Source organism: Rana temporaria, chromosome 3, assembly GCF_905171775.1.
Source record: "Rana temporaria chromosome 3, aRanTem1.1, whole genome shotgun sequence".
NCBI lineage: Eukaryota > Metazoa > Chordata > Amphibia > Anura > Ranidae > Rana > Rana temporaria.
Genome location: NC_053491.1, coordinates 362,266,902 through 362,293,448, shown reverse-complemented (window position 1 = coordinate 362,293,448; position 26,547 = coordinate 362,266,902). Strand labels below are relative to the sequence as shown.

The 26,547-nt window shown below is 42.9% G+C and overlaps 1 protein-coding gene across 4 annotated transcripts in view; it reads right to left on the bottom strand.

Moving 5' to 3' along the window:
* Positions 1 to 26,547, bottom strand: part of CACNA1C (calcium voltage-gated channel subunit alpha1 C) — a 535,824-nt gene that overhangs the window by 166,070 nt on the left and 343,207 nt on the right. For all 4 annotated transcript variants that reach the window (XM_040345319.1, XM_040345321.1, XM_040345318.1 and 1 more), the window contains exon 11: positions 23,125 to 23,151. In XM_040345319.1, the coding sequence (XP_040201253.1) occupies positions 23,125 to 23,151 (27 nt within the window). The remainder of the gene's footprint in view (positions 1 to 23,124; positions 23,152 to 26,547) is intronic.

The following is a 26,547-nucleotide window of genomic DNA, read 5'->3' as shown; positions in this document are numbered from 1 at the left end:
GAGGGCTGGGCCTCCCGGACCTTAATTCTTATTCCACACTTAAACTCAGGCGGACACGCCCACTAATTGGAATATATAATGGTGAGGGAGAGGGACAATATGGAGGGATAAGGAAAGAATATGTAACAATATGTAATAGCAAGGTAACTGAGGGACTATGAATGAGACAGCGGCTAGTGAAATAAGCCACCGTCTCTAGCCCTAATACTGGTAAGTAAGGTACCTGGGAAAGGGACAGAGGGGGAAGGGAGGGGAAATGGGAAAGGCGGGGAAATAGGGATGGCGGGACTTTAGATGAAACACACCAATGGAAAAAATGAATCAGTTGGTGAATTAAAATGTATTGACTACATAAGAGCATAACAAGCAGTTAGCATTTCTAACAATAGATACTATACACATATTAACAGGCATGATTGGTAAATCATATAATAAATAGCATAAAACCTGATTGTACCTATGATGAAACATGATATGCATTGCTATACCCAAGTAATAGTACATAATGGGACAAAAAAAACATATAAAGACATACAGTAGATGTCTAGAAGCATGATTAACATGATAATAATTGTCGGGGTAGGAATTCACTGATTCATAATTCTCAGGGGTAAACCACATATGGTGTTAAATGGTTATTGTGACACAACATCGGTACAAAGCTTGTATACAGCTCGACGCGTTTCGTGGATAAACTTCCACTCATCAGGAGCGAGTATGACCTGGGTGTATCTACGGGTAGGTTCATCATTGGATGGATAGTAGCCAACAGTGTTGGCATCTAGGAGTACTGTGGGAAAACTGATCCCCGGGGGGAGCTGAGGTAATGGTACTACGGCGGCACCATGGCCGAAGACGCTGGTAGCTGGACCTTTGGTAGGAAAGGAACCCACAAACGGTAGACGTAGTTGGGGTGTAGAATGGGTTGTAACCCTTAACGTTCCAGGTATTCCGCAGGGATGCATTTGTAAGAGCCAGGAGAAGCGCCGCAGATCCAAACCAACGCCACGCTGCGTGCTCATTCGCCACGCCGCTGTCTCATTCATAGTCCCTCAGTTACCTTGCTATTACATATTGTTACATATTCTTTCCTTATCCCTCCATATTGTCCCTCTCACTCACCATTATATACAACTACTAGGGATGGAGACACTGGCCGCCTATAGCCACTGTCTCACTCAAAGTCCCAAAAAACTACCCTGTTTCTTTCACTAATTGAAATAGACAGTAATGATCTGTCAGGACTACACCGAATGTTGTGAAGGGGAGTCGCAGTGGCTTTCGAGTGGGGGTTCCCGCTGCCATCTTTGGAGGGCGTGAACCCTACTGAGACTCGCTACTGAAAGATGCCAAATGTACCACCGGAACGCCTTATGTTTTGCTGTCTGTCTTCCTTTGATTATATGTTGATTTTGCTGACTACGTTGGACTATCTGTATATGTTGTGGTCCGGTCCGGACCGGCTCCTCTGTTTATAAATAAAAACTTTTGAAAAAAAAAAAAAATAATGGCCTGACAATGCACCACAATATCCAAAAAATTGGACATATAACAAAATGTGTTACACAGTGCACCGTTACACTCTATAGTGTGTTACTTTAGTGTGTTACCACATTGCAATTGTGTAAAAGGGCCCTTAATGATTTCAGCTGTTCCATATTCCAAAAGAGTATTCTGGTTTTTAATTAGACCTGGCTTCTAGAAATTAATTCATTTTCTAAGGTAATTCACATTAGCCTTTACCATAGCAATAATACTATCATATGGTATTATAATTTGTATTAAATATATTACAGTTCTTGTAGGTTCTTCTATCCCTATTCATATCATGAAGGGTTGCTATTTATATGTATTACCCTTGGATAGGTCTTATTTATGCTTTGCCCTCTGCATTGCATATATTTGTATGCACAGATGCCCTTTGAATCATACACAAGGGCGCGCAGGAGGGCACATCCAAGCCAATAAATTGAATTACTTTATAACCCCTTAATGGCTGCACTGACAAATCTGTCCTTGTTTAACTCCCTTTAGGATGGCAAAGTGTACCTTACCACTTAGCTAAAATGTGGACCTGTGTGACAAGGCCCTGATGAAAGCAGCTGTTCCTCAACTGTTGCATGTTACCTCCAGGGCAGTGACATAGTAAATTGTGTCAGATCAGCTGGAACAGACTGCAACATTTTAACAGCGATGGAAAGTGGTTCTGTGCTACAATGAATGAGATGTGTAAGCAACTATTTCTTACATATGATTACTTTGACTGATCTTGGTGGGACTGCAAATAGAAGATCCTGGGGTGTATATATGCACCCAGGAAGAAAAAATAAAGTCCCTTAAAGTGGAGGTTCACCCAAAAAACTTTTTTTTTAACATTAGATTGAGGCTCGTTTTGTCAAGGGGAATTGGGTGTTTATTTTACAATCGAAGCAGTACTTACCGTTTTAGAGATGCATCTTCTCCGCCGCTTCCAGGTATGGGCTGCGGGACTGGGCGTTCCTATTTGATTGACAGGCTTCCGACGGAGGCATACATCGTGTCACGATTTTCCGACAGTAGCCGAACGTCGGTGTGCAGGCGCCGTATAGAGCCACACCGACGTTCGGCTTCTTTCGGCTACTCGTGACGCGATGTATGCGACCGTCGGAAGCCTGTCGGAAGCCTGTCAATCAAATATGAACGCCCAGTCCCGAAGTCCCGAAGACCATACCCGATTCCTCTTAACAAAATGAGCATCAATCTAAATGTAAAAAAAAAAAAAAAGGGTGAACTCCCGCTTTAAGGGCACTTTCACACTGGGGCTTTGCGGGTGCTTCAGCAGAACTGGCCATTGATATCAATAGCCGGGGCGTTTTAGGAGTGGTGTATTCACCACTCCCGCAACACCCCAAAGATGCTGCTTGCAGGACTTGTTTTCCCATCCTGCAAGCGCACCGTGCCAGTGTGAAAGCACTCCGGCTTTCACACTGGGCTGGCAGGGAAAGTGTTGTTCCCAGGTGCTTTACAGGTGCTATTTTTAGCCCTTTAGCACCTGAAAAAAGCCTCAGGCCTCGTACACACGACCGAGGAACTCGACGGGCGAAACACATCGTTTTGCTTGTCGAGTTCCTTGTTAGGCTGTCGAGAAACTCGACAAGCCAATTTTCTCCATTCCCGTCGTGGAAAAAGACAACATGCTCTCTTTTTGGCTGGTTGAGTTTCTCGACAGTTTCCTCATCGAAAAATGTACACACGACCGGTTTCCTCGGCAAAAAAAAACAGCAAGTTTCTTGCTGGTTTTTGCAGAGAAACTCGGTCGTGTGTACGAGGCCTCAGTGTGAAAGTAGCTTGTGAATGATCCTCGAATGATCCTCGAGTGGTTAAAGTGTATGCCTGGGCAAAAACAACAACATAGAGTGCCTTGAAAAAGTATTCATACCCCTTAAATTTTCATAATTTTGTCATGTGACTTTATGTGATATGCCAACAAAGTGGCACATAAGTGAAGTGGAAGGAAAATGATGAATGGTTTTCATTTTTTTTTACAAATAACTATCTGAAAAGTGTGGCGTGCATTTGTATTCAGCCCCCTTATCTCTGATACTCCTAACTAAAATCTAGTGGAACCAATTGCCTTCAGAAGTCACCTAATTTGTAAATAGTTAGAGATATATATTTCTGGGAAGGGTGTAGGGAACTGCCAACATCTTAATATATATAGAAAATATGTGCAACTGGAATAATGCCCTTGGACTTTAACCACTTGCCTACTGTGCACATACACCCCCTTCCTGCCCAGACGAGATTTTAGCTTCCGGCACTGCGTCGCTTTAACTGACAATTGCGCGGTCATGCGACGTGGCTCCCAAACAAAATTGACGTCCTTTTTTTCCCCACAAATAGAGCTTTCTTTTGGTGGTATTTGATAGCCTGTGTGGTTTTGATTTTGTGGGCTATAAACAAAAAAAGAGCATACATTTTGAAAAAAAAACACAATATTTTTTGCTATAATAAATATCCCATTTTTTTAAAAAATATATATTTTTTTGTCAATTTAGGCCGATACGTATTCTTCTACATATTTTTGGTAAAAAAAAAAAAAATGCAATAACCTGGTTTGCGCAAAAGTTATATTGCCTACAAAATAGGGGACATAATGATTTTTCTTTATTTTTTTTTTACTAGGAATAGCCCTAGAGGCTTTAAAAGACAGGACGTCATATGACGTCCTGTCGGAACAATAGAGCATTCCGCCCGCCGTCATTTGACGGCGGGCGGATGTTAAGTGGTTAAAGGCAGAAAGTTTGAGTAGTACACAGTAGAGCAAGTTTAAAAGGCAGTCACCCAGAATTGAAACTCCCCTGAAGAATAAATATACAGTAACGTTTCCGAAACATGTTGGGTGTTACCCTCTGTACTGACCACAGCATGACTCTGGCAACTTATGGGAATACCTTTACCAACTGGGTTTGATTGCAATCTCTTATTGTGCAATGTATATATTTCATGTATATGTATGTTCTGTTTTTTACCAATGTAGGGCTTTGGTTGCCCGTTTGTTTATGCTATGTATTGATTAAAGTGGCGTCACTGCCTTTTAAACTTACTCTACTGTGTACTACTCAAACTTTCTGCCTTTAAAGTGGATGTAAACCCGAAGAAAATATCATTATTTTGATGTCACAATGTAGGGTATAAGATTTTCTATCATCTGTGCCCAGTCTTGCCACACAGAGTTAATCCAGCTCTGGGCAATCCTCTTTTATTGTTCAGTGAAATAAAACGGACTTACAGAGAAAAACCTAAGTCCGTTCCGCCCCCTTGCTGTGAGTGACAGGTTATTTACATATCTCAAGCACTAGCCTGAGACAGAGGCACATCCTGTGTAAAAAGTTCACAATTCAAATCCCTCGCCCCACCCCTCCTCTCCCTTCCAGCTCTCCCAGGATTGGCTGCATTTACTGTGTTTTGACTGGATGTTTCTCATCATGAGGTGTGATCCACAGTTCAGTGCATGTATATTGCAGTGAAAACACAGAACAGAAAGCAGAATATAGACAGACAAGTGATCTGATTTAGGTTAGATGTATCTAGTGAGAGCTGGGCAGAATTGCAGTGTGTGTGTCTGAGGTCACCTCATCACAGTTGCAACATCAGGTTATTTACATATCTCATGCACTAGCCTGGAGACAGGCATTCTTTTTTAATTCCCACCCCCACTCCTTTTCTGAAGTCATGTGGTTACTTTTCTGGATTTTGACTGGATGTTAGTGATCATAGCAGAATTTAGTGTAAGGAATACTGTGGGGATCGAAAGTTTAGGCACCCCAGGTAAAAATTTGTATTAATGTGCATAACAAAGCCAAGGAAAGATGGAAAAATCTCCAAAAGGCATCAAATTACAGATTAGACATTCTTATGACATGTCAAAAAAAGTTTAGATTTTATTTCCATCATTTACACTTTCAAAATTACAGAAAACAAAAAAATGGCATCTGCAAAAGTTTGGGCACTCTGCAGAGTTAATATCTTGTACTGCCCCCTTTGGCAAGTATCACAGCTTGTAAACGCTTTTTGTAGCCAGCAAACAGAGTCTTTCAGTTCTTGTTTGAGGTATCTTTGCCCATTCCTTCTTACAAAAGTCTTCCAGTTCTTTGAGATTTCTGGGCTGTCTGTCACGCACTGCTCTTTTAAGGTCTATCCATAGATTTTCAATTATGTTGAGGTCAGGAGATTGTGAAGGCCGTGGCAAAACCTTCAGTTTACGCCTCTTGATGTAATCCCCCGTGGATTTTGAGGTGTGTTTAGGATCATTATCCATTTGTAGAAGCCCTCCTCTCTTTAACCACTTAAGCCCCGGACCAATATGCAGCCTAAAGACCCAAGGGGTTTTTACAGTTCGGGACTGCGTCGCTTTAACAGACAATTGCGCGGTCGTGCGACGTGGCTCCCAAACAAAATTGGCGTCCTTTTTTCCCCACAAATAGAGCTTTCTTTTGGTGGTATTTGATCACATCTGCGGTTTTTAGTTTTTGCGCTATAAACAAAAATAGAGCAACAATTTTGAAAAAAAAGCAATATTTTTTACTTTTTGCTGTAATAAATATCCCCCAAAAACATATATAAAAACATTTTTTTTCCTCAGTTTAGGCCGATACGTATTCTTCTACCTATTTTTAGTAAAAAAAATCGCAATAAGCGTTTATCGATTGGTTTGCGCAAAATTTATAGTGTTTACAAAATAGGGGATAGTTTTATTGCATTTTTATTTTTTTTTATTTTTTTACTACTAATGGCGGCGATCAGCAATTTTTTTCGTGACTGCGACATTATGGCGGACACTTCGGACAATTTTGACACATTTTTGGGACCATTGTCATTTTCACAGCAAAAAATGCATTTAAATTGCATTCTTTATTGTGAAAATGACAGTTGCAGTTTGGGAGTTAACCACAGGCGGCGCTGTAGGAGTTAGGGATCACTGTGTATGTGTTTACAACTGTTTGGGGGTGTGGCTGTAGGAATGACGTCATCGATCGTGTCTTCCCTATAAAGGGAATGACGCGATCGATGCGCCGCCATAGTGAAGGACGGGGAAGCCGTGTTTACACACGGCTCTCCTCGTTCTTCAGCTCCGGGGAGCGATCGCGACGGAGCGGCTATAAACAAATAGCCGCGCCGTGGTCCCGGATCGCTCCCCGAGCGGACCCGACCTCCGCATGTAGCGGGGGGGGTCCCGATCGGACCCCCCACCCGCTAATAGGGGAGGACGTACCCATACGCCCATGTGCCTGTACGTGCCATATTGTGGACGTATATGTACATGGGCTGGTCCTTAAGTGGTTAACTTCAGCTTTTTCACAGATGGCATCAAGTTACCATCCAAAATTTGCTGAAATTTTATTGAATCCATTTTCCTTCTACTCGTGAAATGTTCTCGCCAAAAAGTTCTATTTTAACTTCATCGGTCCACAGAACTTGTTTCCAAAATGCATCAGGCTTGTCTATATGTTCATTTGCAAAGTTCAAACGCTGATTTTTGTGGTGAGGACGTAGAAGAGGTTTTCTTCTGATGACTCTTCGGCCTCGTACTCACGACCAAACATGTCTGCTGAAACTGGTCCGCGGACCAGTTTCAGCGGACATGTTCGTTCGTGTGTAGGCAGTAACGTACAGAATTCCAGCAAACAATCGTCGGCCAGACCGTTTTCCAACGAACAACTGTTTCCTGGTCTTGCTTTAAAACAGTCTGCTGGAATCGTGTCCGTCAGACATGTTCGGTCGTCTGTACACAAAAGCAGCGTACAAAAACCCCGCGCATGCTCAGTCCAAATGAGGAGACGGGAGCGCTCGTTCAGGTAAAACTCGCGTTTCTTTGGGATATGGCACATTCGTCATTAGAAACCTTTTATTCTAGCAAGAGAACAATGTCTTAAAAAGGCGCACTAAACCACATTTTAAAGCCTCGTTTTCTTAATTCTTCTCTTGCTAGAATAACCCCGTTCTCTTGCTGATGCAATTTCAATAGAGTTGTCCCATACTGAAATGTCACATTTCTTGCTTGTGATGTAATCCTTTAATAATGTTTTCTATGCCAGACGTGTGTTTTGGTTGGTGGTCCTCCATAATTTAGAGTAGTCATTTTTGTAAAGGAATGTGCATTTTTTTTATTTTTTTTTTGTTTCTAGTTATGTCACCATTTAAACAATTTTTTTTTTACATGTTTTTTTAAATTAATTTTTTTTTTTGGTGTTTCATTAGAGAATATTAAACCATGTTGGCACACCAAATGTCCCCCCCCCCCCCCCAAGGAGTGTGTCCTTTGTAAATTACCCATTGTATATTTATTAAAGGTTTGCTGCCTAATAATCCCCACAGTATATCAAACAATAGGCATGTTTTCAAATGAAAGCAAAAGGCCTTTTATTCAGGCAAATGTCATCACAAAAAATAAAAAGAACGGCAGCACTAGAATAGATAGCAAACTATATGCAAACTTGCATTTCCAACATGGTGAAGGATAAACTTCCAAGCCTCAGGAGCCAAACACAAAAATATGAAGCAGCAGCACACAAACAAAGGAACCCAAACTGTGGTAGTACAAACAAGATGTCCTTTATGTGGAAGGAAATGGAAGGCAGAAAATCAACGTTTCCTCCTCTTTCCAGCCTTCCCTCCAGGCAGCCTTCCAGCGGATCGAACACGGGGTCTTGCAGGTGGGGTTGATGTGGCAGCAGGAGGATGGTGTTCCGCAAGCCGGGCTGGATCACATAGCCCAGTGTCTGGGGTCAGCAGGCCCCTCTGCATCCACCAAAGGACCTGGTTCATCAGGGCCTTTGCCAGTCTTCTCTGGTCCTCCTCCCCTTCATTTAAATCATGGGCCAATGAGGCACTGAAGGCCTCTGTGGGGTTGAGGGGGGCCCTCATGATGGCGCTTGCCTCCTGGATCATGCGGAGGCTTGCCTCCTCCACAGGCCTCAACTGCCTCCTTCGGCCTGATGGCCTCACCTGGGGGGGAGAAGACTGGCTGGTGGTGGTTCTCCTGGCCGGGTGGACCTGCTGCAGGCCACTGGGCCCAGCCTCCTCCTGGCTGCCACTGACCCCGGCCTCCTCCTGGCTGCCACTGACCCCGGCCTCCTCCTGGCTGCCACTGACCCCGGCCTCCTCCTGGCTGACAGACACCTGAGGATCTGCCACCTCCTGGCTGATCTCTTCTTCCTGTGTGGAAAAAAAAGGAATTTTTTTACAATTTCGCTAAATAAAACCACACTCATTTTCATGTTTTTCGTTTAGTATTTTCTGTTCATTATTACTTGAATACACTCTACTTCTGACCCCTGCAGTTGTCATCCCTGACACCTATTTGTCTGTACACCTTTTTGTTTGCTTTTTCCCAGCTTGGTTTTTTTTTTACAATATCTAATCATTAATCCACCAAGAATTATTTACGCCATAAATATAGAGGAAACTACTATACCTCCTCATCGAAGGGTGGCAGATCTGCATCTCTGTCAGCCAGGCCCTCTTCCTCCGACTCTGCAGGGCTGTGGTCATCTGGGGAATGTCCGCTGGAAGGTAGCATGGAGGAAAGGTTGGAAGAAAGACTGGACATCGTTTTCCTGCCTTCCATTTCGTCCCGCAAAAAAGCCATCTGTTTATAATACCACAGTTTGGGTTCCTTTGCTTGTCTTGCTGCTGCTCCCGATTTTTGGCTTTTATTAGCTTTGTATGCTCTCCTGTATGTGCTTCTGAGGTTGGCAAGTTTATCCTTCACCATGTTGGCAGTGCATCCTGGCACCCAAGTTTGCATATAATTTGCTAGCTCTTCTAGTGCTGCCGCTCGTACCTCTTTATTGCAATATAAAGAGTGCTTTGAATTCCACAGGATGGGCGTGTCCTGGTATTTTTGAAGTAAGGCCTCTATAGATTCCTTGCTTTGTAGGAGGTCCATTGTAATTTTTCCCAAATTATATTTCTTTTTGAGTCTAGATTACAAAAACATAAACCACAGAAAAATAAATATTCCAAAGGATCAGCGTTGACCTTGATCTAATATGTGTCTTCAAATTTATTACCTATATCTAATTACAAACACAGTCTCTCTTGTTTAAACAATGATTGGCAGCTCGGCCGCATTGCTTGTACCAAACATTGATTTGCTAGATGCAGAGCCATTGTTCACATTGCAGTAAATATTTTAAATATATAAAATTAAACAATGCTTACAAATGACAGTTTTCATCTAGGCACTCTTTCATGTGTAAATCTCATGCCCCTGACAATGGATGACATAAAAGACACTTCCTAATGACCTCTGTACAACCAACACTTGAACAATACTTTGCCTGATCTGAATACACCATTCAAAAACTTGTCAATGAGGTACAGCATTGTTCACATCTCTATTTTGTGAGGTGTCCAAAAGCATTTGGATACCAAAATAACATTGTGGTACCCCATAGACAGAATAGCTTAAAAAGGGTGCAACCAACAGCCCAAACCCCCATCCCATGTGTCTACATTTTCAAGGCCTCTGCTGATCACATTTTTAATTTCCTTACCTTCCTGTCTCTCGCTCCTCGTTTCTCACGCTCGCCTAATTACCGCGTAAGATGCGTAATCACGGCGTAAACCTTTTAAACACTCCGCGTATTTATGAAACCCCGCCCTCGTCACCTTTGCGAGGCCCCTAATCAATGAGTTTAGGAAATATGGCGTTAACTGTGTATGTTCTGGATGCGCTCGAAGATTCTCCGCGTAACCGACGTAAACACGTTGTTTGCATTCTCTACACTCCGCGTATGTATTAAACGCCGCCCTCTTCTCCGCCCATGGCGTAAGAATTCATCTTTTCCACGCCCATAATCTCTGTGGGAAAGGAAAGATGGCGATGTCACACGAGCGGGCACGATGCTCTCATGCCACAAGTGAAGGGACAGAGGCAGGGACGTCCCGATCAAGGAAAAGAAGATATAAAGCCACTAATATGCGGTTCCAGGAAATGGTGGAGTTAGTTTACATCATGCGAAAGAAGGACTATGATGGTGAATTAGGGCCATACAAGACCCCTAACCGCCGAAAGGCACATATTATGGACAAGGTGGCGAGGAGAATGCAGAGGATGTTTGGGATCACCAGGTCCAAGGAACAGCTGAGGAAACGATGGTCAGACTTAAAATTGAGGGAGCCACATCAGATGAAGAAAATACTTAAAATTCTGCGTAAAAGTAAGTAAATATATATTGGGGTTGGGGGGGGGGGGGTGATTGTCTGCAATAATGTGTTGCCATGTATATTTCACCATCTGCCTCCTTGGCCTGCTTGTAATTTTAAAGACATGTTGTCATTTATTTTTTAGGACATAAATAACTACATATTTACAAACAGTGTTCTTAGTAAACAACGTAACATCACATAGTTTATCAGAAAGGCTCGGTTATTCCAGGAACAACACACCTGGACATGGCTCACTGGCCAAAAACTTTGTTTGTAAACATTGTGTAAAAGCTAGTTCTAGAAAAAAAAAGTATGAGAATGGGAAAGGCAAACAGGATACATTCTAAAAACAGTGGTACTAAAGCAGATGTTTTCACATCTGCAATGCAGAGCACCTGTGTCTCCACAAATAAAAAATGGGTTTTGGTAGGGTCTCCCAGAAATACAGTTTAGGGGGGACATCCATGTGTGTCACTTTGCTAAAAAGGGGCAGGATCAGAGCTTGCCATATAGAAGTAATTGCTAAATGTAGGTTTGGTGAAAGATAAAAGTAACTAAATGAAAGCATCTTCTAAGCAATGTGTGCGATTTATGCTCTCCAATATCTGTGTGCTGATGAGTCTACATTTTTTTTGTTTTATTTCAGGGGAAAGAAGTCGCCAGCATTTGGAGGAGGCAGAGAGGGCCAGACAAGGCCAAAATCTGCCATCTCAACATGTGGAGGAGGAGGAGGATGTGGAAGGAGAAGAGGATGTGGAAGGAGAAGAGGATGTGGAAGGAGAAGAGGATGTGGAAGGAGAAGAGGATGTGGAAGGAGAAGAGGATGTGGAAGGAGAAGAGGATGTGGAAGGAGAGGAGGATGTGGAAGGAGAAGAGGATGTGGAAGGAGAGGAGGAAGGAAGAAAGGAGGAAGGAAGAGAGGAGGAAGAAGTAATTTTGGACTTAGAAGTCATAGCAGATGAAGGGCAAGTGGCGGAAGAACAATTTGGCGAATTGAAAGAAGGTGGATTGATGGATGAAGGAGGAGTCCAAGATGATGGGGAAGTGGTGGAAGAAGGAGGAGTGATTGAAGATGATGGGGAGGTGGTGGAAGAAGGAGGAGTGATAGAAGATGTCGAAGAGGTGGAAAGGAGAAGCCCATCAGGTCAGTGTCACCCTAGCTTGATTCAAAAAAACATATGTAGATAGGCCTCATCGAAAAATAATGTTGTAAATGCCTTTTTTTTTGTTGGTTTTAGGGGAGGAGGATGGTGTGCCAATATTTTCACGTGCAAGTGCTGCTATAATTATTCAGCAGGTAATGGAGTGCAGCACTGAAATGCACAATATGCGTGAAAGGATGTTTCTCATGGAACAGAATGTAACAAATGTGCTTTTGGAATGCAGCACGGAAATGGACAATATGCGGCAAAGAATGATGGTCATCGAATCTAATTTTAAGAACATTATTGACATGATGGGCCGTGTCAAAGACTGAAACACCCCCCGCCCATCCCCCGCCCCCACAAACATTTTTACAGTTTGAATAATGAATACGCCAAAATTTGAAGATACACACACAGTGTGCCAACATGTGCTATCTGCCATCACAGAATATCTAATGTCTGTGCTTTGTGGGTCCAACCCCCTCCTCCATCCTCAAGTAGTTGAGAGGAAGGGTTTGCTCCCACAAAACACAGACATTGATCACCCATGATGTCAGATAGCACATGTGGCCATTTGTCTGTTGAACCAATGACATTTGGCGAGTTTGCACTGAATGTGTGTATCTTCCAATTTTGGCGTGTTCCAGTGTGAAAGCACACCATGACTGACTGCTGTTGTGAGTTTTTATATTTTTGGAATAGGATTTTGTTACTTTTTGACCATGTTGAACATTTTGGGATACTATAAAGTTTAGACCATAAAGAATAAACAACGGTAAAAAATTTAAAATATATATATATAGAATTATAAATCTCTCTAATCACTGAATTTAGTGAAGTAGAGATTTGACTCCAAATTCTCACCTAAAAATTTAGTTTTAGAAAAACACACCAAAAACAAAAAAAATGTTAAAAAAATTATTGTTTTTTGTGCATAAAAAATATGCCCAAAAAAAAAATTAAGGCGCTAAACACCCCACCAAATATAATCTATATATATATATATATATATGTAAACAATAAATCTAACTATATTTGATAAAAAAAAAAGTGAACTTGTTAATAAATGTATAATCTGCATAATATTTTTGGTTGAATTACCTGAAAAAAAAAAAAAAAAAAAAAAAAATTTTTTTGACTCCTAAGTACAAAAGCAGGGAGTAATGAAAAAAAAAAAAAATAATTTTTGGGGTCATGAACAAGCAAAAATTAAAATACTTGACCTCAAAATTTACAAATGGAGTTGCTTATTATTTCTAGACTCAATACCCTGTTTGTAGATGAGTGAATACTGTGCAAAATGTGGTTAGTTACTAAAAGTGGAGAAATCAATTATGCATTACAATTGAAGAAGTTAGTTAGAGAACCAGGAAGACAGAGAAAAAGAGAAAAAGCATTAATGACAAACAACTGTATAAAGTCCAATGGTCTAATTATTTATTATTTGAGAGAATATTCCTTTCTTTGGGGGCCGAATTAGAAAGAAATATGATCTGGCATAGCAATGGCCCCCCGACCCATGAAGTACTCAACATATTTGTCGCGTACCTCACGAGCTGATTGGGGGGCCAAGCCAGCGCGACCAGTGTCCAGCCCGGGAAGGGGATCTGAGGGTAGTCTTGCCTCAGAACCGATGTCGGGTAGGTACGTCTGGGAGTGCCTGCGTAAAAAGTTGTGCAAAATGCAGCAGGCAAATACAACGGTGTCCAATTTATATTCCGCCAGATGTATCGATGTCCTGAACAGGCGGAACCGGTTGGTGAGTATCCCAAAGGCATTCTCGACTACCCTCCGAGCCCTGGCCAACCGAAAATTAAACACACTCCTCTCTGAGGTGAGGGTCCTCTGGGGAAAAGGCCGCATGAGGTGAGGACCAAGCCCGAAAGCCTCGTCCGCTAGGAACACAAACGGAAGTCCTTCCACATTATCTTCATCTGGTGGCAATGCCAGACCACCAGCTTGGAGACGATCATAGAAATCAGTCCGTGCGAACACTCCCCCATCAGACATCCGGCCGTTCTTCCCCACGTCCACATATAGAAACTCATACTGTGCCGACACCACCGCCATCAACACAATACTATGATAACCCTTGTAATTATAATAGTAGGACCCCGAGCGGGGTGGGGGCACAATGCGGACGTGTTTCCCATCTATTGCTCCACCGCAGTTTGGAAAATCACACCGCTGGGCAAATTGGGAAGCCACAGACTGCCATTCCTGTGGTGTGGAGGGTAGCTGTGGGGACAAACAAAAAAAGAGATTTAGTACTTTGTAACAAAAACATCCTACAAGCATCCTTGTGACAGTTCACAGTATTAAAATTGCATTAGAAAAATGTGCATGGAGAATTTGGGAAATGAAATATATAGGGCCACTTCATTAAGAGACTCCACAGCCCTCTGATGGGGACAATAAAAGTTTGAAGGGGGGGGGGGGGGGGACACAAAAACCAAAAAGTCCTGTTTGAAAAAATGGCAAGGTGGGTTTGTCCCTAGGATAGCATGCTGGACAGGTTAATATTGGGTAAGGGACAAATATGCAGGTAGGCCAAGAATAAAACATGTAAAGCTGATATCAACATGCATAGGGAGAAAAGGTAACGTTAGTTAAACACACAGCATATCTGGGAAAATAAAAATAAAGTTAGTTGGCCACATTATTAGAGCCAGGAAACTTACCTTAATATACTCCTCATGCATAACTTTGATGATGGCAGCACACGTGTCCGGTATGATGACCCCAAGCGCCTGCGGAGAGATGCCTGTCGAGAACTTGAGGTCCTGCAGGCTCCTCCCAGTCGCCAGGTACCGCAACGTGGCAATAAGCCTCTGCTCGGCCGTGATGGCTTGGCGCATCACAGTGTCCTGCCTCGTGATATAGGGGGACAGAAGATCCAGCAGACGGTTGAATACGGGGTCCGTCATGCGGAGAAAATTCCTAAAGTCATTAGGATTATTCTCCTGGAGTTCCCTAAGCAGAGGCATATGTGAGAACTGGTCACGCTGGCGCAACCAATTCTTGGTCCAGAAACGCCTCCGCCCCCTGTTTCTGGCCAAAGTACTGGACAAATGAACATATCCAGCAGCCATCCCATAAACAGCACCAACTCGCGAAAATTGACGCTGCTGCTCCATCATGGCTTCAAACCGGCCGGCTGGTCAGTCAAGAACACACTGAAACAGAAAGCACTCGCAAATCCAGCACTACCTGCGACAAACGCGTGACAAACAGATACGAGCGCACAGGATGCAACTGCTAAAGCAGAAACAACCTGCTTGCCTATAGCCGAATGACAACTACGTTACCGCAAGCACACGCACTGAACCCGTGAATACACGCTGTCAAAGCCTGGAGACCGAGAAGCGCGAATCAGCTCTAACCAAACCTTCACTAACACGAGCAAACCCGTAACTAGCAAAAGAGGAACAGAGGGCGGCGCCATTAACTTTGGTCTTCCCCTTTATAGTGACGTCGTACGTAGTTTACGTGCACGCGTTCCGGTACGACGGGAATTTGGTCCGCTGGTGTGTACACGCCAGCGGAACAAAACACAAATCAGCCTTGTACGCCGGAAACTGTCGGGCAGACAGTTTCCAGCGCACAGATCCGGTCGTGAGTACAAGGCCTTCCATGAAGACCATATTTGTACAAGAATCTCTTTATAGTGGAATAGTGTACCACAACTCCAGTGTCTGCCAGATCTTTCTGGAGGGATCGTGCAGTCAAACGTGGGTTTTGAATTGCTTTTCTCACAATCCTGCGAGCTGTTCTGTCTGATATTTTTCTTGGTCTTCCAGATCTTGCTTTAACTTCCACTGTTCCTGATGACTGACATTTCTTAATTACATTCCAAACAGAGGATATTGACATCTGAAAACGCTTTGTTATCTTCTTATAGCCTTCTCCAGCTTTGTGAGCGTCAACTATTTTCAGTTTCAGTTTTCTAGACAACTGCTTAGAAGAACCCATGGTGCTGATTGTTGGGGCAAGGTCAGATGAGTCTGGGCATTTAAAACCTTTGAGATTGACATCACCTGGTCTTCTCAGATGATGATTGAGAACAATCCATGACACTGGCAGTTCTCAGCTTTGCAAAGGGGGCAGTGCATGCTATAAATTCTGCAGGGCGCCCAAACTTTTGCAGACGCCATTTTTTTTGTTTTCTGTAATTTTGAAAGTGTAAATGATGGAAATAAAATCTAACTTTTTTTGACATATTATAAGAATGTCTAATCTGTAATTTGATGCCTTTTGGAGATTTATCCATCTTTCCTTGGCTTCGTTATGCACATTAATATAAATTTTTACCTGGGGTGCCCAAACTTTCGATCCCCACTGTACATAACAGAAAATGCATGTTGACAAGGGGAGTGTAGAGGTGGGCGGGGAGTCTACTGACATCACAACTCCACCCACAGAGCTCCAGACAACAGACCCAGACACAGAGGGGAGACATTTGACAGGTAAGGATACATGCAGGAGGCATGTATATCCTTATAGATCAGCACTATGGTAGTAGTTTAGAAAGAATGAGAGTGGGTTTACATCCACTTTAAAGTCCAAGGGGATTATTCCAGTGCGTTGTACATGTTTTCTATAATTAGTAAATAGAGTTCACCTGTGTGTAATTTAATCTCAGTATAAATACAGCTGTTCTGTAAAGCCCTCAGAGTCTTGTTAGAGAACCATAGTGAACAAACAGCATCATGAAGGCCAAGGAACACACCAGACAGCTCAGGGATAAAGTTGTGGAGAAGTTTAAAGCAGGGTTGGGTTATAAAAAAAGGTTCAACTTCCAGCAGGACAATGACCCTAAGCATACAGCCACAGCTACAATGGAATGGTTTCGATCGAAGCATATTCATGTGTTAGAATGACCCAGTCAAAGTCCAGACCTAAATCCAATTGAGAATCTGTAGCAAGACCTGAAAATCGCTGTTCACAGATGCTTGAGCTATTTTTCAAAGAAGAATGGGCAAAAATCTCACTCTCTAGATGTACAAAGCTGGTGGAGACATCCCCAAAAAGACTTGCAGCTGTAATTGCAGCAAAAGTTGGTTCTACAAAGTATTAACTTAGAGGGGGCTGAATACAAATGCACGCCATACTTTTCACATATTTATTTGTAAAAAAAAATTAAAATCATTTATAATTTTCTTTCCTCTTCACAATTACGTGCCACTTTCTGTTGGTCTATCACATAAAATCCTAATGAAATACATTTACGTTTTTTGTTGTAACGTGACAAAATGTGGAAAATTTCAAGAGGTATGAATACCTTTTTAACCCCCCTGGCGGTATTCCCGAGTCGGACTCTGGGTTACATTTTTGTGCTGCGGTCGGTAACCCCGAGTCAGACTCGGCCTCGCCTCGCAGAATCCACAGGCTTGGTTTACTTACCTTGTCCCTGGATCCAGCGATGCCACCGCGCTGTGTGAGCGAGCGTGTGCTCGCTCGATTCACACAGTGCCTCTGTGTGCCACCGATCTCCGTTCCCTGCGACGTTAAGACGCACGGGAGTGGAGAACGGCGCCAAATTGAAAAAGGTAAACAAACACCTTACATACAGTATACTGTAATCTTATAGATTACAGTACTGTATGTAAAAAATACACACACCCCTTGTCCCTAGTGGTCTGCCCAGTGTTCTGCATGTACTTTTATAAAATAAAAACTGTTCTTTCTGCCTGCAAACTGTAGATTGTCCATAGCAACCAAAAGTGTCCCTTTATGTCAAAAATGGTTTTAGAGCAGCTAGAAAACCGCGATAATAAATTATAATCACTTGCAGAATTGTGCGATAGCGATTTGTGGGGAAATTCATCATAAAAAAATAAAAGTACTGTATTTGCTGGCGTATAAGACTACCTTTTACACTTAAAAAAACTGGCCAAAAAGCAGGGGTCGTCTTATACGCCGGGTCAGCTGCTCGCATGCCTACTGGATGTGCGGTAATACTCTATGTAGCTTCGGCTACATACAGTAAATACCGCTTAGCCAATCCCAGTGTGCGATGTATTCAAATGAATACAGAGCTTGCTCGGATTGGAGTAACAACCTCTGCCAATCCGAGCAGGCTACATACAGTAGCCTGCTCGGATTGGCTTTGAGAGTCAGAGAGGTGCGGGCTGATGATGTTACAGCCTCTGCCAATCCAAGCAGGCTTTGTATTCATTAATAGAATACATCGCTCACCGTGATTGGCTCCACCTCCAGCAAGAATGAAGAAGAATATGACTCCAGAAGGTAGAAATGTGAAGCGTCGGAAGCCTCGGAAGGGGGGTCGTCTTATACAGTGAATACTGGCAAAAAATCTTAAAAAAATTGTAAAATTAGGGGGTCGTCTTATACGCCCGGTCGCCTTATACACCGGCAAATACGGTATGTTTTTTTTTGCCATGTATCATTTCTAGAGAAAAACCATGGACCAATGTGCATATATTGCAGAGATGTACTTTACTATTTTTAAATTTTTTTTTACTAACACTTGCAATTGAAAATGATTTCACAACTGGGAAAATGTTTTAACATACATATCTAACTACCTGTCACATAAAGACTCTACAAGTAGCTCATGGTGTTGAGTATCAGATGTCAGTCTGACCAATAAAAGATAACTATATTGGTGTTCATGCTTGTATCATCCTATCTATCTATCTATCTGATAAAAAATATATATACCGGTATTATCTCCAATTTTGCACCTTTTCCTGTGTTTGCTACTTGCATTCTTTTTTTAATAAAGGTAACTTGGACTTCCTTAAGTGCTAAATTATTTGCAAACACTGAATTCTGACCTTTTGAATAAAAGAAAACAGCCCACCTGACAAACTAAAAATAAGAACAAGAATAAAGAGTTTGAAAAAATCCCTCCCCCACCTTTCTGGGTAGTCCCCTGCCGCCAGGAAATGTGACACACATTGTTTTGCGTTGTTTGACAACCAGTCCTCGAAGGTCGCCTCTTGTTAAAGGAGGATGAACGCAAGCTCTGTCCTGACCTGAATTCATTCTCCTTGAGCTGCTTTAAGCATCACAGGGCCCCCCTTTCCACTCAATTACTCGGGTCCATTGTCAGCACAGTTGCTAAGCAGGTTTAGCTCTTCAGAGTGGGCGGCCTGTAATTAGTACTAAGTATCTTGTACAACCAGTAATTATCCAGTGAGCAGAGCTGGCATTAGTGAATGACTCTGTACCCGCAGATTTTTCTAACCCCTGTACTACTGGGAGGGGTCCTGTGAGAGGCTTCCTTTGCAAGCAACGAGTGGGTGGAAGATGAGGCCTTCTAAGTGTCACCCCACTACGGCTGAGTGAGCCTGCTACACCTAGATAATGATAACGTGATCTGATTACTTGGGCGCATTGTATTTTGGTGGCAGTCTTTGTCCTTGGTACAGGGCAAGGTTCGTGGCTGTTATACTGGGATTAGGGTTAGAGTTGCAGATTAAAGAGCACCAGTCAGGCATGAGCATTTGTACGAATATAAATCGCCATGCTTAAGTGTTTATAATCTTGCAGTTTTGCTTCTCAAGGCTTTATTGTTTATTTGGTGACTGACCTACTTTTGAAGCGTATAAAAACTGGTATTTCTGTTCAATAAATGGTCATTCGTTTGGTTTTACCTCAACATCTTGTCTGTGTACAATGTTTGGGGTAAAAGGGCTGGTATTAGCTCTTGGTCTGCTGGAACGGTTTGGTGGGCAGGAGGCACTCTTTGGCGAAAGCACCTAAGCGGGTTACCAGGCCTTTCATCACATTTAGTGGCAAGTGCTGGGATGCTTTCTGCAGTCTGGGACATCCAAACCACCCCCGGGATATAAGGTCTGGATAGCAGAAGAGGAGAGGTACAGATACCAGCCACCATGGAAGAGGAATTCAGAAGGAGGTTGTGAGAGATGTGGATACAGCACAGAGGACCAATGTCAGTGCAGGTCCTGCTGGGATGGTATGACTCTGTCCGCTGGCAACTCTGGAAAAATTCTCCCCTCCATCCAAGAAAGGTACTGGTTGCAGTATGAAGTACGAGTGCTGTTAATGGGGGAACAACCACACAACAAGTGGACAGATGCGTTAAACAGGCTGGTCCGGAGTCGGGAGGCGGTTGGACAAAAGCTACAAAGCCCTCCGCTGGTATGTAGCCCAAGTGTGCCATAGCGGACGACCAGCGGAAGACTTTGGCTATGGCAGCCTGGGGCTGTTGTACAGGAGGCTGTCCAAAAACCCTGTGGGAGCAATCTGTAAAGGCGTTTGGAGGAAATGATGGAGTACAGAGACCAGTTGCTGAACATCTCGGAAGTGCTCTGGGCACAGGAAGATTCAGAGTTTCTAGCCATTTAGGAACGGGAGCTGGAGATTGCCTACAAATGGCTGCTTGACTTTGTCCAACTGAAGTGCTGGCATTGGGGCAGAGTGTTGCCAACCTCTGACCAGCATCTTTAGTGGCTCCTAGGATTCAGGGAGAAGAGATGGTGAAACCCTATCCAGTTCCAGAGACTGGGGATTTAATAGACTTTTCTGCCAAGGAAGAACAACCCAGCGAACTGCCAGTGGAAAAGCTGCCATCAGGGCAGAACATCACTGAGCTCTGCCCAGCACCAAAAGCAGCTTCAGCCTTCCTGAGAGAAGAAGCAGCTGGCCTCACTTACACTTAACTGACAAGGACATGAGATTTCATGCCAGCATCATCTGTGGAGTTACAACAAACTTCTTAAGCTAAAGCACAAGTCGCAGGGCACAGTTCTGCCCCGCTCTGCGCACCCTTGTCTGCAAACCCAGCAGAAAAGCTGGCATCAGGGCAGAGTGCTACAGACCTCTGACCAACACTGGCAGCAGTCCTTGGGGACTAGGGAGAGAAGGTGGTCGTTCATCTCTAAACAGCAGACCCACAGTCTAGAAGAGAAGGTGGCCGTTCTCACTCCCCAGTGGCATTTCAAGGACTAGGGAGGGTAGGAAGCTGTCCTCACTCCCCAGCGGCAGTCTGAGATGAAGGGAGGGGAGGAAGCCATTCCCCCTCCCCAGTGGCAGATCCACAGTCTGGGAGTGAGTGGGGAGGGAGGCCGGCTTTCTCCAACAGTTAGCTGGAGCAAATGATGTGGGTTCCCCAGCAGAAGCACTGGCATCAGGACAGAGTGCTACTAATCTCTGCCCAGCACTGACAATAACTCCAGAGCTCCAGGGAGCCAGAGCAGGTGACCCCTCTCCCCAGCGACATGTTGATGTAGTGAAGCTCCTACTTCCAGCTGAAGCGCTGGCAACAAGGCAGAGTGCCACTGGACTCTGACTAGTACCTACAGTGTTTCCACAGCTTTAGGGAGCTGGGGAAGTCCGCCCTTTTCCCAGCAGCAGACTGAGACCTGTAACAGTAAAGACCACCCAGCTGCAGTACTGACAACAGGGCAGAGCCTCACTAATCTCATGTGTCTTCATGGCTCCAGGGAGCTGGGGCAGTTGGCCCACCCTCCCCATCAGCAGAATGAGCCCTGGAAAGGTAAAAACCAATTAGCTGAAGCGCTGGCAGCCAGACAGAGATTCCACAACCCCTGTCCCACAACTACTGATAACAACTCTTCATAGTGGTCCAGAATGGAAATTATGTTGACCACCTATGTGGGTTCATTCTGCTCGACTAACGCAGGTCCAGACCAGGTGGTGGTCTGGTACCTTGTTAGTCGCCTTTCGATGAGGGAGAAAAGTGACAGACCCAACCGGGATAGGGGCTTTTGGAGGGGGATTTTGAAGGGGACTTTTGGAGGGGCTTGCCTCCCACCCACTGATAATGGCCCAGCAGATCATTCTCTAATACTGGATAACCACGTAATGGACACTGAGAGCAAGGCTCTAATTACCTTTCTGAATAAGGACAATAAAGATTCCCTTCTGGTGTGGATGGAAAGATGTAATATTAATCCTGTACAGGTTAATGGTCAGAGGGAATATGGTGGCCCTCCTGCAGACTGGGCTGGAGAGGCTTCTTCACTTCACAATATTTATCAACATTTATCAACATCCTGCCTCAATAAATCTATAAACATAAATCAATTCCACTTTACCAGACTGCTGAAACATTGTTAGTCTTCTGATGAGTTGTCTAGTGGACAGAATACACAAGTTTGTGTTTCTCCTATTGTGTGCCTCCTAGGTGTGAATTCCCATTGTTAATTGAGTAAATTGAGTGACCTATTGTTTCTGTCTGTTGACTAATTTAGCTAACTCTTGGAGGTTCTTATGATGGGATTAGCCTTGTGTCAACTTTATCTCCTTATCTAACCATTGTGTGATTTTTTGGGTCAATATTTGGTTTTAGTGTTCATGTGGTAACTGAAGTACTATTGAAGTGAATAAAAACCTGTATTTCTGTTCATTAAACGGTCATTCCTTTGGTTTTACCTCAGCGTCTTGTCTGTGTACGATGCATGGGGTAAAAGGGCTGCTATTAGCTCTCGGCCTGCTGGAACAGTTTGGAGGGGAGGAGGCAGTTTGGTGGAAGCACCTAAGTGGGGTGCCAAGCGTTCTGTTACAGTAGGGGTTAGTGCAAATGACTTAGTATTCAGTTTTCAGTGAGGATAATCTCTGTACCAAAACATCACTTTTAGTTGCAAAATTTCATGTGCTGAAGACATTAGCACCAAGGGTCCAAGGACATTATACAAAACCAGAAGCAAGGCTAGTATAAGAACTTAGCTAACAGAAAATAGACATTATTTAAATCATATGTTTTGGGGATAAACATAAAAAATGCCACTATGAAAGCTAAACGTGTTACAAATTAAAACCTAACAAATCTATAGACTTAATATTAATTTAGCTCTAAAAACGGTAAAGCTTCTCATCCAGTGTTACCATTTACAATTAGATTTACAAAAAGCCCTTGATTAAACATGGCTAATCCATAGGCAACATCCATACAAGGACCACTTTCACCTTCTTCACACACCTACCACACCTACCACACCAAAGCACAGTCCATGTTTAGGACTGTTCTGTGATTCGAAGAAGCATCTGTCCATACTGAATCCAGCATTATACGCCGTGCTAGAATTGGTCAGTGCGGTCGCCTATCTCCGACTGAATGCAGCGTGCCAGGCTGTGCTGTGATTGGATAGAGTACCTGTCTTTCACCCTGTGTGTGAACAGAGCATTCTATTCTGTGCAGTGATTGGGCCTTGCAGCTATTGATCTTTGACTGTGTGAGTGAATTTAGCATGCCTGACTGCTACGTGATTGGACGGAGCAGCTGTCATTTAAAAGAGAGTCATTGGCAGCAGCTTTTCAGCAGTATTCTTACCTAAATTTAGACTTGGAAATTCTGTGCCTGAAAGACATAAAGAAGAAAAATAGAAAATGATGCTGAGTCACAGCTGCCATTATTCCTGACAATTACTGCTTTCTCCAAGCACCGCCGCCGCCTGCATTCTTCACGGCAGCGGCGGTAACGTGAGATGATGGCGACAGCGGGAGGTGAGCAGAGGGTTTTTACACGCGCTGTATGCTGCAGGCACGTGGCTACGATGGCAGACATTACTGTTATAGTGTATCCATGCATGGTGCGCTAACCCGTGGTGCTGTGGTGGTACTACAAGTCTTAGGGTGCCTTAAGAGAACCTGTAATTCTACAATATACACAGATCTGCAGAGGAGGAGGGTAGGGTAGATACAACAGTGTATGGGTCTTCTATATAATTAAATATTACCTTTTCAATTCCACCTGCAAACAAAAATTCTAAATGCAACCATACCAATGATACTTTGTAGACAATGCGGTTCTCATTCCCTTGCTCCTGTAGTCAGCTCAGAAACAAAGTTGCAGGTATCCTCAGCACTCTCTTTAGTTTTATCTCCGATGACACACCACAGCCATGGGGGGTGCTAGAGAAAATCATGTGATCACAAAGGCGGATCATCCCGCATAGTGCTCAACTGCTACAATAGCTCCAGAATGGCCTAAATCTAGAGAGCTGAAGAAGGTAAGCATCTGCAATAAAGCTTGCTAAATTAATTGTGTATCCAAATATTTTTTTTTTCTCACTAAAACATACATTTTATTTAAAGGCATACTGTACTTAGTATTCCTCCCTAGCTTGTTACCATGGCAGCTGTAGCAGAATAGCATGTGAGAGTTTGTATATCAGATTCCACAGCATCTGAGAACATCAACTTTTCCATAAGTTAAAGGAGAACTAAAGTCATATTTCTTACATTAAGTAATAAAGAGCTTTAATGAAGAACTATGGGCTGATTTTATTATTTTTAATAGAATAGGAGAGGGTTCAAACACCTTTTCAGTTTTTCTGCCACCTGTGTACCATTGAGAAGATCTTCTTTCGCTACCTGTCCCATAACCAAAATAGGATGTGAGGGAAAGTGAGGTAATCTCTGGTCCTCTCTCTGGTAACAACCTAAAATTTGGGATTTTCTTTCACTTTCACTCTTAGTGATAACAGTCACCAGGACAAATAGAGAGGGCGAATCCCCCATCAGGAACCCAAGAAAGCTATAAAAAACAGATAGGTGTTCTAATCCCTCTCCACACTATCTGAAAAAAAAGCTTATATGACCTAATGGGGCGCCCTGAGGACTGTAGTTGAGAAACACTGTCCTAGGCACCCTTTACATGTGCATGTTCCAGGGGACAGAGCTGGACACTGGATGGTGTAGCCATTAGAATTGCAGTCTGCCTATCAGTTGCTTGATTACATTATCATACCTGCTTCTGGAACAGTGATCAAGCAACTGATCAGCACATCACAGCACCAAACGTTTGCATTATCCAGTGACAAGCAGGGAGGAACATTCTCATCAAAATGCCGGGCATGTGCTTTTTCACTCCAGATTATAACTCCTCATGACATACACGTTTTGCGCTCTGAAGCTGAATGGGTGTCTAGAAAGGGAAATATTGATAGAGCAGAATGAATTGTACACAGAGCTATAAAGGAAATATATGCAGATGGGAATGTTCTATGGTATTTTTGGGAACTAAATTGACACATAAGTTTAAACAAACAATGAAGTATAATGCCGCGTACACACGATCATTTTTCAGCATGAAAAAAAACTTTGTTTTTCAGCATGTCCAAAAAACGAAGTTTTTCCAACTTCATCATTAAAAACGATGTTGCCCACACACCATCGTTTTTAAAAAATTATGAAAAAAGCGCGGTGACATACAACACGTATGACGGCACTCTAAAGGGGAAGTTCTATTCGCCTTTGGGCTGCTTTAGCTGGTTCCATGTTAGTAAAAGACGATTCTCGCTTTTCTGTCTGTTACAGCGTGATGAATGTGCTTACTCCATTATGAACGGTAGTTTTACCTGAACAAGCGCTCCCGTCTCATAACTTGCTTCTGAGCATGCGCGGGTTTAAAGCGTCGTTTTAGCCCACACACGATCATTTTTTACAACCCGAAAAACGAAAATTTTTAAAACGACTTTAAAAAATGCAGCATGTTCGAAAAAATGTTGTTGTCGTTTTTCAGAAGCCGAAAAACGATATGAAGCCCACACACCATCATTTTAAATTATGTTTTTAAAAACTTCTTTTTTTTTTATGCCGAAAAATGATCGTGTGTACGCGGCATTAGAGTTGTCTCCAGAACTGGAATAGAGGAGAAATATTCCAATGGGGGCAGCTGTTCTAAATAGTTTTTTAAAGGGGTTGTAAAGGTTAGTTTTTTTTTTTTTATAAATAGGATCCTTTAAGGAGAAATCTTCCCAATGGGGCATGGAGAGCAATACGTTGTTAGGGTTTTTAACCCTTTTCTTCTCTATTCAAAACACAATATTTTTTTTTATTGTCTTTACATACACTTTAAAGTAGAACTATAGATATAAACAAAACTTTATTTTTCATTTTGGATAGAGCAAGGAAGGGTTATAACCCCTGTCAGATTTTTTATTTTTAGCATCTGTGTCCCATTGTGGAGATTTACCTTCATTTCCTCTCCCATAGCCTAAACAGGGAGTGAGAGGAAGATTCTGCAAATTAAGGGAATTCTTTGGGGACCCCCAGGTCACCAGAACTAGTGTCCCCATTGGAAGATTTCCGCTCTATTACTTTTATGGGGACAACCCAAAAATTGGGATTTTTTTTTACTTTACTTTACTTTCAATCATAGTAGTAAACAGGACACAGAGAGGGAGAATCTTGTTAATGGGGACAAAGACAGCAAAAAAATCTGACAAGTGTTTTAATCCGTCAGCGCTCTATCCAAAACTAAAACAAAACTTTTGCCGCTAGTTATACTTTAAGACTGAATATTCTGGATCCTTTATACACCCAACTCTGTGTGATTTAACCTACTTACAGCTACCATATACAACTTTGGGAACTATAATATAGTCTGTATCAACATCTACACCTCTGGAATGTCAGATAAGCAACAATCCTTTGTGTAAAAATAAATTTTCTAGGGGTTCACTTAGCTCTTTAAAAACCTGCCTGCAAGGCTTCCCATCACTGCTGGCAGGTCTTAATGATATAAGAACAGTTTGTCATTAAATAATGTATAAAGCACTGCATCCTTTCTAACATTTTTGAGTTATAAAACAATATATGAAGCCCTGCATCCTTTTCTAGCAAGTCTGGGACATAAAATAATTTATGGTGTTATGCATCCCTTGCCATCCTGCGAATGAGCAGTGTCTGACACCTTTGGCCACTAGATGGTACTGTTCACATAAGATTGACAGCACCAATGGAAGAAGCT